This window comes from Penicillium waksmanii, assembly GCF_028829765.1.
Source record: "Penicillium waksmanii strain IBT 27052 chromosome Unknown utg000004l:1.0-5674109.0:1.0-5678898.0, whole genome shotgun sequence".
In the NCBI taxonomy this organism is placed as follows: domain Eukaryota; kingdom Fungi; phylum Ascomycota; class Eurotiomycetes; order Eurotiales; family Aspergillaceae; genus Penicillium; species Penicillium waksmanii.
This window is the reverse complement of record NW_026643251.1, coordinates 4395315-4410523: the sequence shown is the minus strand read 5'-3', so window position 1 is coordinate 4410523 and position 15209 is coordinate 4395315. Positions and strand designations below refer to the sequence as shown.

Here is a 15209-nt window from a genome sequence, read left to right as displayed (position 1 = left end):
TCTCGTTCTCGTTCCTCGTTCCTCGCTCTCAATCAAGGGCAAAGAAAGCCAAGGCGGTTGGAACACATTCACGTCCCTGGTCACCGCACAGGTCCCTATGGGGGGGGGATCTGAAACGAGAGGGTGGCGGTTAGGGACTAGGGACTTGAGGCGTGGGAGGAATAAACGGGGAGGGACGAAAGGTTGCGAAAGTGGGAGTGGAAGTGGGAGAGGAAAAAGGGGAGCTCGTCCTAAGGAGTGATGGACTGGACAGTGAAATTATTCGCAGGGAGAAAGTGTGCTAGTTCGCCGCTGACTTCGGAGTTCCCAGGTACAAGGGGACCCGCTGTACGAAGGAGTTACCGTTGAGTACAAGGAGAACCAGTTTCCCTACTTTTGCAGATATGCTTGATTCGATTATGAGATTTCGTACTTATCGAGGTACTACTAGTTTTTATCGAGCCCAGATCCTCCCATGCAGCTCGTGCGCAATCCTTTGTCTGATCTGTCCAAATGTACTCTGTGTACATTGTGTGTGTGTACAGTAGTACACAATACACGATACTGTATTCCTGGTATTATCTTTGTATTACGTATCATACTCCCCTGCCAAGACAGCCCGAGGCCACAAGCCACAGCCACAGGGGCTGAACTCGCCATCCGATCGTTGCTGCATCCCTGCAGTTTATTCCTCCCTTGTGCATGCTTCCTCGCATCTCTGTTCCTTTAGGCTTGATCCGTTTTTTTCTTTCTCAGAACCATCATGAGTCCTCAATAATATCCCCCCCAATCTTGCACGGGAAACCCTCCCTGGCTCCTCGAGCGACTAGTAAGCGACTGCTAGCGATAACCGGTCAGGAGTTAAGAAATCTAGACCCTCTGGCCCCCAGACGAACGGGTCCCTGTAAGTACCGTGTAGTATCGCGTATTGGCTAGTGCTTCGCAGCCCAGGCTAGCCAATGACCGTTCTTGCATCATCCCCATCGGCAGTATCAATCACCGCCTGTCCTAGATCGTTGGAATTCAAGTGTCCATCTGAGACATGAAAATATTGATCTGCCGGCTTATCCCCACAGAGACCTGAGACAATAACATGCTAAACTGCACTATAGATACCCGCTCACGTACCCCGGCATTCCACAACCACCGTACTGGACAAGTACACCCACGATAGATGCACATCTACTATTAGTGCCTATACTATACTACTAGTATGGACGAGGGGGGTCCTCGGGGAAGCAGACAAATAATTTGCTTAATCTAGGCAGAAAATACAAGCCACCGTATGAATTAGTTAATCTCCCAGTCACTAAGCTCCATGGTCAACTCTACACCACCCTACGCCTTGATCAAATGAACAAACAATACAGGTTTCATAGGTCATGATCGACCGACATATCTATCCGAGACGAAAAACTAAGTACAAAATGTAGAACAGGAGCGTAGCTCATATCCGCTCAAGGCGGGTTTGAGGCGGCCCCAATGACAGGGGCCTCCTAGCGACGTAAGCCGAAAGGGGTTCATATATGATAACCCCAGGCATGAAGATCCATCACAGCGTTGTCCAGGTTGTCCTCGCATGGCAAGATCCGAAGAGCCTCGTAGCGAGAGAAAGAGAATCAAAGACGCAGGATGCAACGAGGGAGAGGTAGCTAAGTCGGGAAGTGTTTTGGTCCGCTTTGCCTAGCCCCTTCACTGCAGATGGTATCGAGTGGATTTAAAGAGTCTCGAGGGGGATATACAGGGACCCTTGGCCGCGGGCCAGCGAGGGCTGGTCGCGCGAGAAATTATTTAGAGGTCATAGAAAGGCCACGAGTGGCGCCCACAGCGGATGACACGGGCGTTGACGACCGGGTAGGGGCGGCGCTTCGGTTGTGAGCCATGTGTGCCTTGACCAGGTGGCCAGCGGCGAGGGCGGAGCACAGACTGAGCTCTCCGGCCAGGACAGAAGCGGCGATGATGCGGGCCAATTGGCGAGCGTTCTCACCGGGGCTGGTGGGGTGAGCTCCACGAACACCGAGCAGATCCAACATAGCGGACTGCGCCTCAAGGATGGTACCACCGCCGATGGTGCCGACCTCAATGGAAGGCATCGAGACGGCGATCTGAAGGTTGCCATTGTTGCTGTGGAGAGGTCATTAGCATCGAGGGCCGGACGAACAGCGTTGGGTGTTTGATCGGGAGAAACTTACTTCTTCATAGTCGTAATACAACTGCTGCTCTCCACGTTCTGAGCAGGGTCCTGGCCGGTGGCCAGGAAGATAGCGGAGACAATGTTCGACGCGTGAGCGTTGAAACCGCCCAAGCTACCAGCCATGGCACTTCCGATCAAGTTTTTGCTCACGTTGAGCTCGACGAGGGCGTCGACATCACTCTTCAAGACGCTCTTCACGACATCACCGGGGATAATTGCCTCAGCCACAACGGACTTACCACGGCCATCGGTCCAGTTGATAGCCGCGGACTTCTTGTCGGTACAGAAGTTACCAGAGAGAGAGATAATGGACATGTCATCGAATCCACATTCCTTGGACATGACATCGAGGGCCTTCTCACAACCCTTGGAGATCATGTTCATACCCATAGCGTCACCGGTGGTGGTCTTGAAGCGAATGTAAAGGTAGGTGCCCGCAAGCGCAGTCTTCAAACTTTGGAGACGGGCGAAGCGACTTGTTGAGTTGAAAGCAGCAGTGATGATGCTACGTCCTTCTTCGGAGTCAATCCAGACCTTGGCGGCGGCAGCCCGGGCCAAGGTAGGGAAGGTCACGCAAGGCCCACGGGTCATACCATCACCAGTGAGGACAGTAGTGGCACCGCCACCAGCATTGATGGCCTTGGAGCCACGGCTGGTACTGGCGACAAGAACACCTTCAGTGGTGGCCATGGGAATGAAGAAGTCCTGGCCGTCAATCTTCAACGGACCAGCGACACCGAGAGGCAGGGGCAGATATCCAATAACGTTCTCACAGCAAGCGCCGTGGACAAGACCGTAGTTATAGCGCTCGAACGGAAGCTTGGATGACTCCAGGGAACCAGTAATTTCAGCGGTAGCCGGAGTACGGGCAATAACGGAACGACGGATCTTGACGGCGCGGGTGAAAGCGTCGACGCGGCTCATCAGGTTCTCATCTTCCATGGTCTTCTCAAGGGCGTACCCAGGGAGTTTACCCTTCAGTGAAAGAGTGATCAATTCCTCATCAGTCAGAGTAGGCGCACGCTTCTCCTTCAGGATCAGTGCGCACTCATCGAAAGTTCGGGTTGACTCCTGCTCGTTGGGCTCGAACTTGGGGTAGACCTTGGGAGCGGCCGGCTCCTGGGTAGGAGTAGGGGTAGCCTCGGGTTCCTTGATGCTCCAGCGAGCAGCATTGAAGAGGTACCCATTGAGAATAATACTGAGTGTAAGCGCGGCGATGATCCATTTGCTAATGATGGGGTCCTCCACGCTCTTGAGGAGACTCTCGAGGACCTTGCCACCAACAGCATCGAGTAACTGATCAGTGTACTCAATCTCGAACGAAGAAGACTCGCCTGGAGCGTAGTGAACAGACGGGTATTCGAGCTTGTACTTGATGGGCGGGATGATCGTGACCATGGTCTCCTGCTTCTGGCTCTTTGCAGTCACGTAAATGGTGTCCAGACCATTCTCAGCGACCTTAAAGGGGTCAATAGGGGCAGGTGCCATGACATTAGAGAGACGCGAGATCAGAGCACCGTTACCGGTGTTGCGGAAGGGAATGGCCGAGAGATTCACAACATTGACTAGGATAAGACCACCAACCATGAGGATCTTGAAGCGGCGCACGTTGCTCGACTTGATCTTGCGTCCGAAAATGCTAGTATCACCTTCGCCACCGTCAGAGCCAACATTGGGCCAATCGTTGCTGGAGGCAACGCTCTCAGCAACGCTGTGGGTGATGCCATCCTCCTCAAGGGCCTTGCGCAGTGCGACATGACGCTTGATGCGGGTGATCTCGAGCTTAATGCACAGAATGGTGGTATAGAAGGTGAACAGGAGGACACAGTCAAAGAACAGGATCCAGCCCGCGAGGAAGCAGAACTGCTGAAGACCGCCCTGAACGCCAGAGGCGGCACCAATGGCCAGGAGACCGATCTCAATGCAGTAGTGCTGGATGATCTCAAAGCCCTGTTGCTTGATCGCAGTCGCAATAGAGTCCTGAATGGAGGCAGGGGTGCTGGAAGCGAGGGGTCGGGGAGCGGCACCAGGGTGAGGGCGACGGTTGTCCACGGAGGCATTGAGAACCGCACGAGTGAACATTATGGGCTTCTCGAAGCCAATTGTGACAACCAGGAAAGGAAGACCCTCGGACAGCAGAAGCAGGTTGATCGGCACACCGAGCTTGGTGGTTACAAGGAGACCAAACAGGAATGCAAAGGAACCGGAGAAGAGAACAGTGGCAGCGAGCCAGAAGTTAGAACCCAGGCGTCTCATTGAGAAGAACAGCGAAACGAAACTCAAGTGCATCGAGATGTAACCGAGGACCATAATGACAATGTCAATTGTCTCAGCGTGCTTAATGACATCGACAAAAGAGCTCCAGGCATCGGTCAGCCAGATCTTAAGAGCGGTGCGCGAGCCAGTAGCTCCGCGTGCGGCCCTCATGATCCATTTCTTCGATTCTTCCTCCTCTTCCTCGGCTGACGAGTCCGGAATCTCCTGAACGGCTCTGAGGAATTCTGAGACCTGGTCAAAGGGCACGGTGTATGCGAGAGCAGAGTCGTGGGAGAAAGGCGAGAACAGGTTAGGGGTGTAGGGAACTGAACGAGCAGAGACATTGCCAGGAACAGGGACAGTGTCTGCCGCGGGAGCGGTCGACGCTGACTTGGAGGTGGAATCCGGGAAAATGAAAGTGGTCAAAGCGAGGTGGCGGGCAGCGGTGGTCTCAATCTGCTATCAGGGGGGAATGTTGGGTCAGCTTATTGGATTCAACTTTGTAGGCACGGATCAAAATTGCTCACGCTCTCATCAGCCCAAGAATCTTCGACTTGCCACTTCCAGGAGGTGGACTCTCCTAGTCGCAAATTCCGACTTCCTTGAAGGAGAGTCTCCGTATCCACCTGGCCCGCGACATTTCGCGAGTTGCGTGTGTCTAACAGGCTACCTTCGAGAAGGCCAACATAGGTGGTGCTGGCAAGCAGCGCAATCACCACAATGGTGTGAATTGGGTGAATGCAGGCGCGACGAGAGATGAATTGGAGGCCACCGGTGACCTGACGACGAAGCCAGCTCGGCTCAGCATCCTTATCGGCTTCGGTTGAGCGTAGTCTCTTGGAAATTAGGGAGGAAGCCATGATGACGAGTCGATGAGGGGAGCGGTGTGGACGTCTGTTGAAGGCGTTGGGAGGGGAAGGGTTATGACGGTCCGCAGGGACCAGGGCCTGCGAGAATCACCACCGTGGTGTAGTTTGATCGGTCAAAACTAGAGGCGGAGGTGGAATAAATCTTCAATTGCAAGAGTCCCTAGATCGAGGGCCGCATGTGGCTGGCGCGAGGCGGTGCTCTGGAGGGACGATTTCCCACGGGGTGAACTTTTTTTTAATTGATCAGCATTGGTGGAGACGCAGGTGCAGGCGTTAAGGGGGTAGTGTGATACATACCAAAGAATCCAAAAGGAAAAGGCAAAGAAAAAAAAGGAAAAGGAAAAAGGGAAGAGACAAGGAATAACGAATTCGGAGTACGGAGACAAGAAAGAGGACCCCCTGAAGGCTGCAAAATACTCAGCGAGCTCCGCGGGTCAAGGAATTAAGTATCGCCGACAACGGGGTCGCCAAGCCACGCCAGTCAAGGAAGTCCAGTGGAGCGTTGGAGTGGGAGAGTGGGGAGGGCACTACTTTAGCGTCGAGGTCGAAGTCGAGGTTGAGATCGGGCAAACCAAGTCTGGCTTCCAAGGTTGTGCTGACGGCAGAGTAGAGAGTACGAGTACTCCAGAGGTGTTCTAAGGTGAGGTTATATGGGAATAGTACTACTAGTACTACAAAGACTATCGAACAATGCACAACAATCACTTCCCCAACCCAGCGGATCTTTTTTGCCCTCGTGACCATCTACAATGCAAGCTGGATATTCTCTTTCTCATAAAAAAAAATACATCATCGAAAGCCCTCGGGACACTCTTCTCGTCGGGATGTTACCTTTCTCGTAAACAAGCGGTGGCGTTGACCCGCGCAACGCGCGAACCCAACACATAAAAAAAGAAAAAAGAAAAGAAAAGAGCCCCCCTACCCAACATGAGAGAGTGATCTGAGTATATGAAGAGATAGTCAAAATGTACTACACTACTGCATGTATGCCCCCGGCTCGCCCGAAAGTAGCAGGATGACACCTACCTTATCAGTTGGTCTACCCTAGGGTGCCCTCAACCTGGTAATGAATGGTCCTTTCTTCCCGCCTCCTCGGTGCACAACCCTTATTCTTGAATTGAAGAAAAATTGTCGGAAATACGCGACTCACTTGTGTGGGTTCAACTCGGGTGCCGACAGTCGATCCAACTCCACTTATCTTCGTCTCGTCCAGGGTTGCTTGGGTGCAGGTGCCATATACGCCACACAGGGCGTCCCCAGCTGCAAACCCTGCAATCAATACTTGTACTGTCGCTTCGCTCGCCATGTCAGCTTATGCCGATGGCTCGGTTCAGCCGGCATGTTCACAGCCATGATGCATGCTTTCCGAAAGGCTCCGCCTGGTGACCCCAATTCGACCTCGTTTCTCATACTACGGAGTAGACCGGTCGGAACCCACCCGGTGGAGCGCACGGAGAAATCAGATAAAAATCAGATAACTCAAGCCAAATCATCGCCGGATGTTTTGGCAGGCCCCGCGGCTTCTATCCACAATAGGACTCGGTTACCGAGACTGCCAAGGGTACGATGGGGAATTTCCATCAAGATAAGATGCAAAGTCCGCACTCGGAGGAGACCACTTGCTGGTTAGCTCTCGGTGGAGGACTGGAATAACGAGAAGAGTAAAAGCCGAAGCTGCAGTAATCTCTGAAATATCGACAGATGATGACTTGGAGCCCAGTACATGCATGCATGCCCCTCACATAGTCCTACTACATGTACATATGCCAGTGGTAGGTGCCACAATCGGTCTGTGCATCCCATGTACACAAGTACAGTACAGTACAGTACATACACAGTTCATAAGTGGTTTGCATTTGATCTAGAGTCGAGTATCTGGATTGCATTGTGAAAGAAAGAGAACAAGAACACCAGGGACATACTTTAACTAACCCAAACCCTACTCGTATGCATGCTCTGCACTGTCAACTCTAATCTTGTTCTAGGACCAAAATAGTATAGAGTTGCAGAAGTACATACTAGTTAGTAACACCGTTTTGATTTCCGGCACCCCAACTCTTCACCTCTTCACGTGAGTGGGTGGCTCGCTCTTGAAGAACATAGCTTCAAAAGGTTAGAATGCCAAGATGTTAAGCAGTTGCAGATTCCCCCATGTTCTAAATGCAGAACATGCAGATTTATGAGGCGCTAACTCATCCCCGAGCGCCAATGGATGCGCCCGGAGGGAGAGGCTCTAGTGCTACTTATGTCAATCTTCCTAAGCGCCAGGAGAAGAGGGAAGGTCTCAGGGCCAGATTTATCTCCATTTCTTCACCTCCTGAAGCAAGTTCCGTCGTTTTTGCAACTGTCTCGTCCAACCAATCCCCCCCTAAGCCTCTGTCTCCTCGGCACTTAGCATCATGAGGTATGGATAGTAGTGGAGCTTCATCGTTTCAGCAGTGACATCGAAATAGTCTCATGGTCTATTATTCTTTGTTTTCGTCGCCAATTAGGCATGGCCCAGCCTCCCATGCCATGGCGGCCGTCCATATATTTGGAACAGGGTCCCGTGGACGGGAAGACGAAAGATGAAAGCCGGCTATTTCATTTGTCTCCATTGTGAGGTTTCTTTGTTCTGATTTCGAGGCTCTGTGCTATCTTGGGACAATAGGACCCTGAAACAACCTGTTTGGTCTTTACTCTGTTGCCCGCTTTGTTGCCCAAGTATCAGCATAGTGTCGTGTGAATGCCTACTGGCCCCCTCCTTCATTTTGTCTCGTCATTCACTATTCTAGTACAAATACTAGCAGTGACTCCCCCGGCCAAGGCAACTCCTTTGCCTATCCCAATATATACGACGTCGCAGCGAAGACCTCTTTTTTCCTTCCTCCAGATCCTGCATCGACCCGAAATACCACATACCACAAGAGCCAAATTGAAGACAGCACCGCAGGACGGTGCTATACAAAAATACAAAACCCTTTGATCCGACAACCTTTACCTCTTCACAGCAACGATCTCTTTGAACTCGACAGAATGTTTCTTCCAGCATTGCCAATGCTGCTCGTCCTCATAACAAACGCCGAAGCACATTCTTGGGTGGAACAGCTTACTGTCATCGCACCAAATGGAACATTCTTGGGTACTCCAGGCTACGCCCGAGGAAACTATCTTCGCACGGCATCTGGCTTTAGTGACACCACCATGACCTACCTGCTTCCACCCAGTACCCGGAGCAACGTGACCCAGCTTTTACCTAGCGATAAGCTCTGCAAGGGTACTCAACAAGACCAGTCCCAGTCCGATGGGAGCCCTCGGCTGCAGGCCAGCGCCGGGGCCGCAGTCGCACTTCGATACCAAGAGAATGGACATGTCACTCTGCCCCAGAATCAACCTGGAAAGCCAAAGAACCGTGGCACGGTTTACGTTTATGGCACGACACAGCCAAAGGTTGGCGAGAAGTTATTGGATGTGTATGGAGCTTGGGATTCGGACGGTACTGGAGGAGACGGCCGAGGCGTGCTCCTATCTACCCAGAATTTCGACGACGGTCGTTGTTATCAAGTCAACGGTGGTGATATCTCGGAGACCCGCCAAAAGGAGTACACACATGAAGCCAGCCAGCTGACCGGAGCCGACCTTTGGTGCCAGCAAGACATCCAACTACCCACGACTGCCCCATCCGGCAAGTTGTATACTCTCTACTGGGTGTGGGACTGGCCCACCGCCCCAGGTGCCGATCCAACATACCCACAGGGAAAGACGGAGATCTACACCACCTGTATGGACGTGGATGTGCAAGGCACATCGGCAAACAAGCAGCAGGCGAATGATGAGTATGCCGAGGGCCAGGATTTGAATGAGGCGGCCATTCCGTCGGAATTCGATAAGCTTTCAGATCAGCAATCCACGGAGGCTCCGGCCCCAGCAGGCGCGTCGTCCGCCGTAACATCGAGTGCGGATGCCAACAAGGCCACCGTGACCGCGTGGCATACCGTTGGCAAAACGGTGACAGTGTCTCAGGATACAACCGTGACTGTTGACGCCGATCAATCGAGTGAAACCGCCTACCAAGGGTAGTGGATAGTCTCCCTTGGTAATGAAGAAAGTGAAAATGAAAGTGAAAGTGAAGGTGTGAAAACGATACCCAGGATGTGCAGTCCAATAGAATATCAGAATATCAGAATATCCCAAATCGAGTGTGATGTGTTACTGTAAAAGTTGTAGTGCTAGAGCGGTCTTGCGTCTTGCCTAAATCGGAGGGGACGATCTAAAACGGAATGGACCCGATCTGAAACACACGTGATCCTCGAAGCAATTCACACAGGAGTTCCCCGAGTCTCTCAAGTGCGTCAAATGAGGACAAGAGAGAGAAAGAGAGACAGAGAGTTGAGATATCTCAATTGTCTCCTACTCGCGCGCCGGCCCCTTTCGATCCCGATATACCCTTTCTGCAAGAAACGCCACAATCCCTCCCCCCCGGCCACTGCTGCCCGCGCTTATCATCTATTCTGAGGGGATCTTGTGAGGTATGGCCCCCGATTCCCAGACGCATCTTCCCTCTAGTGGGCCAAAAAGAGAGGAGAGAGAGGACCCCTCCCCCTTCTCCCCTGGTGCTCGATCTGTTTGTTGCGACCAACCTCTCCGATTCTCCTGCCCCTAGTCTGCTGGTTTGCCGCATAAGCGCCGTGCCCAGGTTGCATTCTATATCTGACACTTGCCGTGCAGTTTCTGCTATATTTAGCAATACCCTCGACCAACTGCGGGACAACGCCTGGAACTGCAACAACAGCCCTCCCTTCAACCCCCCTTCGCGCTTGACGCTGGATCTGTGATCGGATCCATCATCGCTGCCAAAAAAGCTCAATACTTTGTTACATCCCTGTTCCCGACTCTCGGCCTTCCTGTCCGACCTCCATTCCCCCTCCTCCTCGACCTTTCCCCCTCCTCGCGAGTTTGCCGATTCCCGAACTCTCTCCCACGTTGGGGGATCTCACCCACATCCCATTGGATCCCCCGAGACTGCGATCGATATCTCTAAAGGGATCAAATCGATTTCACGCTACTACGAAACCCACGGTTGACTCGACCTTTCGCTTCCCATCGCTACTTCTACAATCGCAAAGTGGGACAAGGTTGGCGCGCCATCAATCGCAATGCAAAAATAGAGTTCAAGCGCGACCGATGAACACCCCACGCATCCCTTGCTAGCCTTGAACCGACCTCTCCCCCCATCTATCCACCTCGTCCAACTTGGACTCTGGCTGTCGCGCGATGTCGTCCCCGGCGCCTGCCAACTCCTCTGGGAGCAACCTCCAGGCCCTCCCACCAATTCTCACCAATGAATCAGTAAAACCATCGCCAAGTGCAAAGGATCGATTGTCGACCTACTCGAATCTCTCCTTCACATCCCAGAACCGCTCACGCCCAGGCTCCCACGTGTTCCCCATCTTTCATACCAGTCTTCCCTACGCTCTGGTGCGAGACTTTGCCTACCCGCCTATCCACCCACTACATTATGGACCTCCTCCTCCTCACGCCTCGGGCGTTTCGACACCAGCGAGCGAATACCGTCGCTTGTCAGACCCCCCAACTTCATGGGACACCTCGAGAGGTCCTTGGTCATCGGGCCCGTGGAGCACAGAGAACAACCACGGTCAGGGTCAGGGCCAACAACAGCAACTTCCGGCCATGTCATTCGGCGATGGACCCCCATACAGTGAGGATGAAGACCTTCACAGCCCGGTCGTCACCACCTCGCGTCAGCGTCAAAAGTCTACTAGTATCGACTCGAATGGTGACGAACAAATCACCGCAACTGAACTAGATCGCGGTACCTACGTTGGTAGAAATGCCGACGGGAGTGAAATGTATTATGTGAACAACAGTGATTCAATGGAAAACGGGCCTGGCGGGGAGTATATTACATACCCTGCTAGTCAAGGACGGCATTCGTACCATGCTGGTGGCCAGCAAGGATATGTCCCCGAAACTGGATTTACACCCGAGGAAGGAAATACCGGCGTTAGTCGGTATTCGAATGATTACCAATTTGCTGTTGGCTGCCCAGATGAAGAAATGCACGGCAAAGCGGTTGCGCTTTTCGATTTCACGCGCGAGCATGAGAATGAGCTTCCCCTCACGGAGGGCCAGGTGATCTACGTCTCATACCGACACGGCCAAGGCTGGCTCGTTGCGGAAGATCCAAAGACCGGAGAGAATGGGCTTGTACCAGAAGAATTTGTGCGACTGCTTCGTGATATCGAAGGGGGCTTGACTTCTTTGAATGGGGAGCCTGGCCCAGATATTTCGGACACCAGTGCAACTCTGAGCATGGAGACAAGTGACGACAGTCATGATTCCACGCCTGTCAACACTGGCCACTCTACTCCTACACAGAATGATAAAACCGGTACAAACGGCAACTCCCATCCGACCATTTCTGTCGATGAACCCGATTCTGTTCCCGATTCTGTTCACGTTCCGGGATCTAAGACATCTAGTGGGGGCAACCGTTCCAGCATGTTAGCGAAAACCTGAAAACGCCTGGTCAGTTCTCATCTATGGCTCCACTTAGCCAGAAGCTTGGACCATCGAACATCTACATGGCCAGTTCCATCATGGTCTTCTAGGAGCTACATTTTGATTGAGTTTGAGCCTTTACTAAGATTCTCACTCGCATCGACATGTTGGGCCAAGGTACCTTGCAAGAAAATCCATTGCATTGTCACCATCCCGCATTGCATCGTATTGATGATGAAAACGCAAGCCATAAGACGGCACAGCGTTCACTCCATGCCGGCCGTCCACTCATGACCGCGTGGGAGAAATATGTCTTGAACCATTTGCTGTCAAGACCGTAACTGGTCGCATCTTTTGGTCCAATTCTCCTCCTTCGCCCTCTCCACAAACCCTACCAATTCATCCCATAATGAATGACTCTCGCCCTTGATATGCTTGATATCCCATCCACGAATTCCCATTTATATCCAATATAACCCCGACCGAGAACGAGGCCCAAAAGGAAAAGGACTGATATCTCCTATCCTTGTCTTTTAAGTTCCCCACCCCATCCCCTCCCCAACCGTCATGTTCTGTTTACAATTGCCTGCTACCTCTTCGACACCCCCTTCTTGTATCTAGCTTTCTTCAGCATAGGCGTTGTTTTGCATCAATTAGCATCAGCGTAATTCCTATTTTACTCTTTCAGATCTCTTCCTACTCCTTTAGAATAATAAGCGTTGATACATCTCTCAAGTATCCCGTGGCCTGCCTCTACAAACGTCAATGAGGCTTTTGAATTGGCAAGCTTGCCTTGCGATGGGATGCCTCAAAGCATACCAGTAGAGTTACATTCAACTGCGCGTTTCTATTTGTAGCCTACCAGGTCTTTCCTGTATACCAACTGGTTATGGGAAGGAAAGGAATAACTGAAATTTGACTTCAGGACGTCGTGAAGGCTATATTATACGTAAGCTAGATACCGTTTACTAACCAAATCAAATTTCTCTTTTTGCAAGAAAAAACGAAGACAAGAAGGACGTTTTCGGAACCGGAGCTGCTCTACAAGAGTGGTAGATAGTCCAATAAACCAATGGCAGAGATGAAGGGGGTGCGAAGACACAATACAAAAAGGGGGTAACGTAGAGACAATGGAATTCGAAATTATGAAATCGATATACTCCATTGAAAGACGAATGGGGAGGATGAGTAATGCCAAGATGGCCGAGTAAATTCAACCGAGCAGATCATCGAATGCAGAGCCACCCTGCTTCTGCTGGGGCTGCGAGGGTGCAGGGGAGGCGGAGTTGGAGGCTGGAGCACCCCAGATGCCAGCGCTAGCCTTATCTTTGGCCATGCTGGCCAGGTTGGGGCCCTTGTTGACGCCGGTGTTGGACTTGGCAATACCAGCGCTGGCGCTGGCGGTAGACCAAAGAGAGCCGAAGGCGTCACCGGAAGATTTGGAGGCAGTACCGGCTGCGGGCTTGTTGCCGGCAGCCGAGGGAGTCACAGCTGAGGAGATGGAGGGATTTGCCTGCGAGGCAAATGGCTGCGGAGAACCAGTCGCAACAGAAGTGAAGTAGTTGGGGGTAGCAGCTTGGAAGCCTGCTGGCTTCGATGCCATGGGCTTTTGCTGGCCAGCCATGGCTTGTAGGGGAGGGGAGGCAAAGGAGCCGCCGGTAGAAGTAGGAGTGGTGAAGCCAACTAAGCCATTGATGTTGGCGCCCTGCGAGGCAGACACTGGTTTGGGTGCAACGAATTGAGTGTTGGAGGTCGTGCTGCCGGTGGAAGCAGGAGGTGGGATCCCAAATTGGTTTGAGGTTTGCACAGGGGCTTGGGTAGCTGGTGTTGCGGACTGGAAGTCGTCGAAGTCATCGTCGTCGATAGGTGCCGAGTCCAACATGTCCAATCCACTGCTAGCAGGCTGCTTGCCAGCCGCATTCGACGCGGGCGCAGCAGGGGCCACAGGCTCATCGTCACCGAAGTCGAACAGGTCTGCTACTGGTGCCGGCTCGGGCTTCTTGGGCTCCCGCTTCGCTGCAGGTGGGGCTTCACGACGTGGTGGGCTGACGTCTCCCTCATCATACTCATCGTACTCATCAAATCGATTGCCCCGTCGGGCGCTACCGCTGCTGGGCTCTTGGAAGTCACCACCACCGGATGCGCCGCCGAATCCTCCGCCATCGCCGTAGACGCCTCCGCTGTAGCCGCCGTATCCCATACCGCTGTCACTTCCAAACCCACCATAACGACCGGAGCTGGCGCTATTCATTCCACTGACATTCATACCACCTTCGAAACCGCTGAACTTGTTCCGGTTGCTGCGCGCCTTCTTGCGCTCGGTCCGGATCAGGTCAACGTCGCCCAGCAACTTGACCAGCTCAGAAGAGCGGTTGCGCACATTGATTCCCTGATCCTTTCCATTCATATCGATAAAGTGAAATTGCCGGAGCATCCGCAGGAGGGACATGTGAGATCTCGCGTCGTCGACCACCCGCTCCGATCCATTCTTGACAAGGAACTCGAGAAGCTGAAGACTCTAGAGGTCGAAAAACTGTCAGCTCCATGTTCTCAAGTGTATATTGGTGATATCACCGTTGCCCTCGAACCTTGTAAATTTGCCGCCACTCCTCGGCGGCCTTATCGGTGAAACGTTTGTAAATCAGAGGCATGATTTCGTTGAGCAATTGACTAGGTAAAGAAATCAGCATATGCGCCAGAAGAAAAAAAAGCGTGGCGATATAGGTGCGACTGACTAGCTGTTAGTTCCATTGGCAATCTCCTGCATCAACGTTGTCGAAGCACCCCATGGTTCATTGTTTGTAGCTTCCCGGACCTGATCGGCATGAATAAGTCGCTGTTTAATGGAAAGAAAGCATCGATTTCCTGTATTTTCGACAAAGGTACTGGTGCGCGGAGGGTTTGGTGATCGTACGAACCTTGGATTCCATCTCGGTATAGTTCATGACGGCTATGGCGGAGCGGTCAGCGCAGTTTCTCGGAAATATGAGACAAAGCAGGGCCTTTCAATTGCCTGGGCAGGACTAGAAACAATGTTGACGTACCATTTTGCACCTTGCGAACACCCGCTTTCAGGTCATACAACGTAAGGTTGCTGACCTGGTCTTTGATGCTGTTCATGTCCATGACGAGGGGTGACTAGCCAGTCGGGCTTAGGCGCAAGGGAGAATTGAAGAATCGCTGGGCAAGGGCAATCAAGCCTGTCAAGTAATTGATGTCCAGAAAGCAAGAAGCGATCCACGCCCGCCGAGATTGAGTGTTGGGGTCGAGAGGTTGGAGGGGAAGATGCTCCCCGGGGCCGGTCTCCAGCTGGCCGATTCCACGCGCCATGCGGTCACGTGCAGCGAACCCCTGATGTATACTCCAACGCCTTGGGCAGCATTTGTTGGCCGCCCCGTCGTCATAGGTGA

General features: G+C 52.5%; 4 protein-coding genes across 4 annotated transcripts; 2 read left to right on the top strand and 2 right to left on the bottom strand.

The window, feature by feature from the left end:
* Window positions 1–1766: 1766 nt before the first annotated feature.
* hmg1 (HMG-CoA reductase) lies at window positions 1767–5289 on the bottom strand (the record flags this gene model as incomplete). The annotated part of the gene is made up of 3 exons (XM_057263681.1): window positions 1767–2103; window positions 2172–4888; window positions 4957–5289. 3 exons carry the CDS (start codon window positions 5287–5289, stop codon window positions 1767–1769), a joined length of 3387 nt encoding a protein of 1128 aa, XP_057125342.1.
* Window positions 5290–8313: 3024 nt separating this feature from the next.
* Window positions 8314–9357, top strand: N7481_004461 (uncharacterized protein; the record flags this gene model as incomplete). The annotated part of the gene is made up of 1 exon (XM_057263680.1): window positions 8314–9357. One exon carries the CDS (start codon window positions 8314–8316, stop codon window positions 9355–9357), a length of 1044 nt encoding a protein of 347 aa, XP_057125341.1.
* Window positions 9358–10551: 1194 nt separating this feature from the next.
* On the top strand, window positions 10552–11817 carry N7481_004460 (adaptor protein NBP2; the record flags this gene model as incomplete). Its single annotated transcript, XM_057263679.1, has 1 exon — window positions 10552–11817. One exon carries the CDS (start codon window positions 10552–10554, stop codon window positions 11815–11817), a length of 1266 nt encoding a protein of 421 aa, XP_057125340.1.
* A 1195-nt stretch (window positions 11818–13012) lies between these two features.
* On the bottom strand, window positions 13013–14925 carry N7481_004459 (ENTH domain-containing protein; the record flags this gene model as incomplete). Its single annotated transcript, XM_057263678.1, has 5 exons — window positions 13013–14317; window positions 14388–14469; window positions 14535–14614; window positions 14718–14749; window positions 14844–14925. 5 exons carry the CDS (start codon window positions 14923–14925, stop codon window positions 13013–13015), a joined length of 1581 nt encoding a protein of 526 aa, XP_057125339.1.
* Between the last annotated feature and the right edge of the window lie 284 nt (window positions 14926–15209).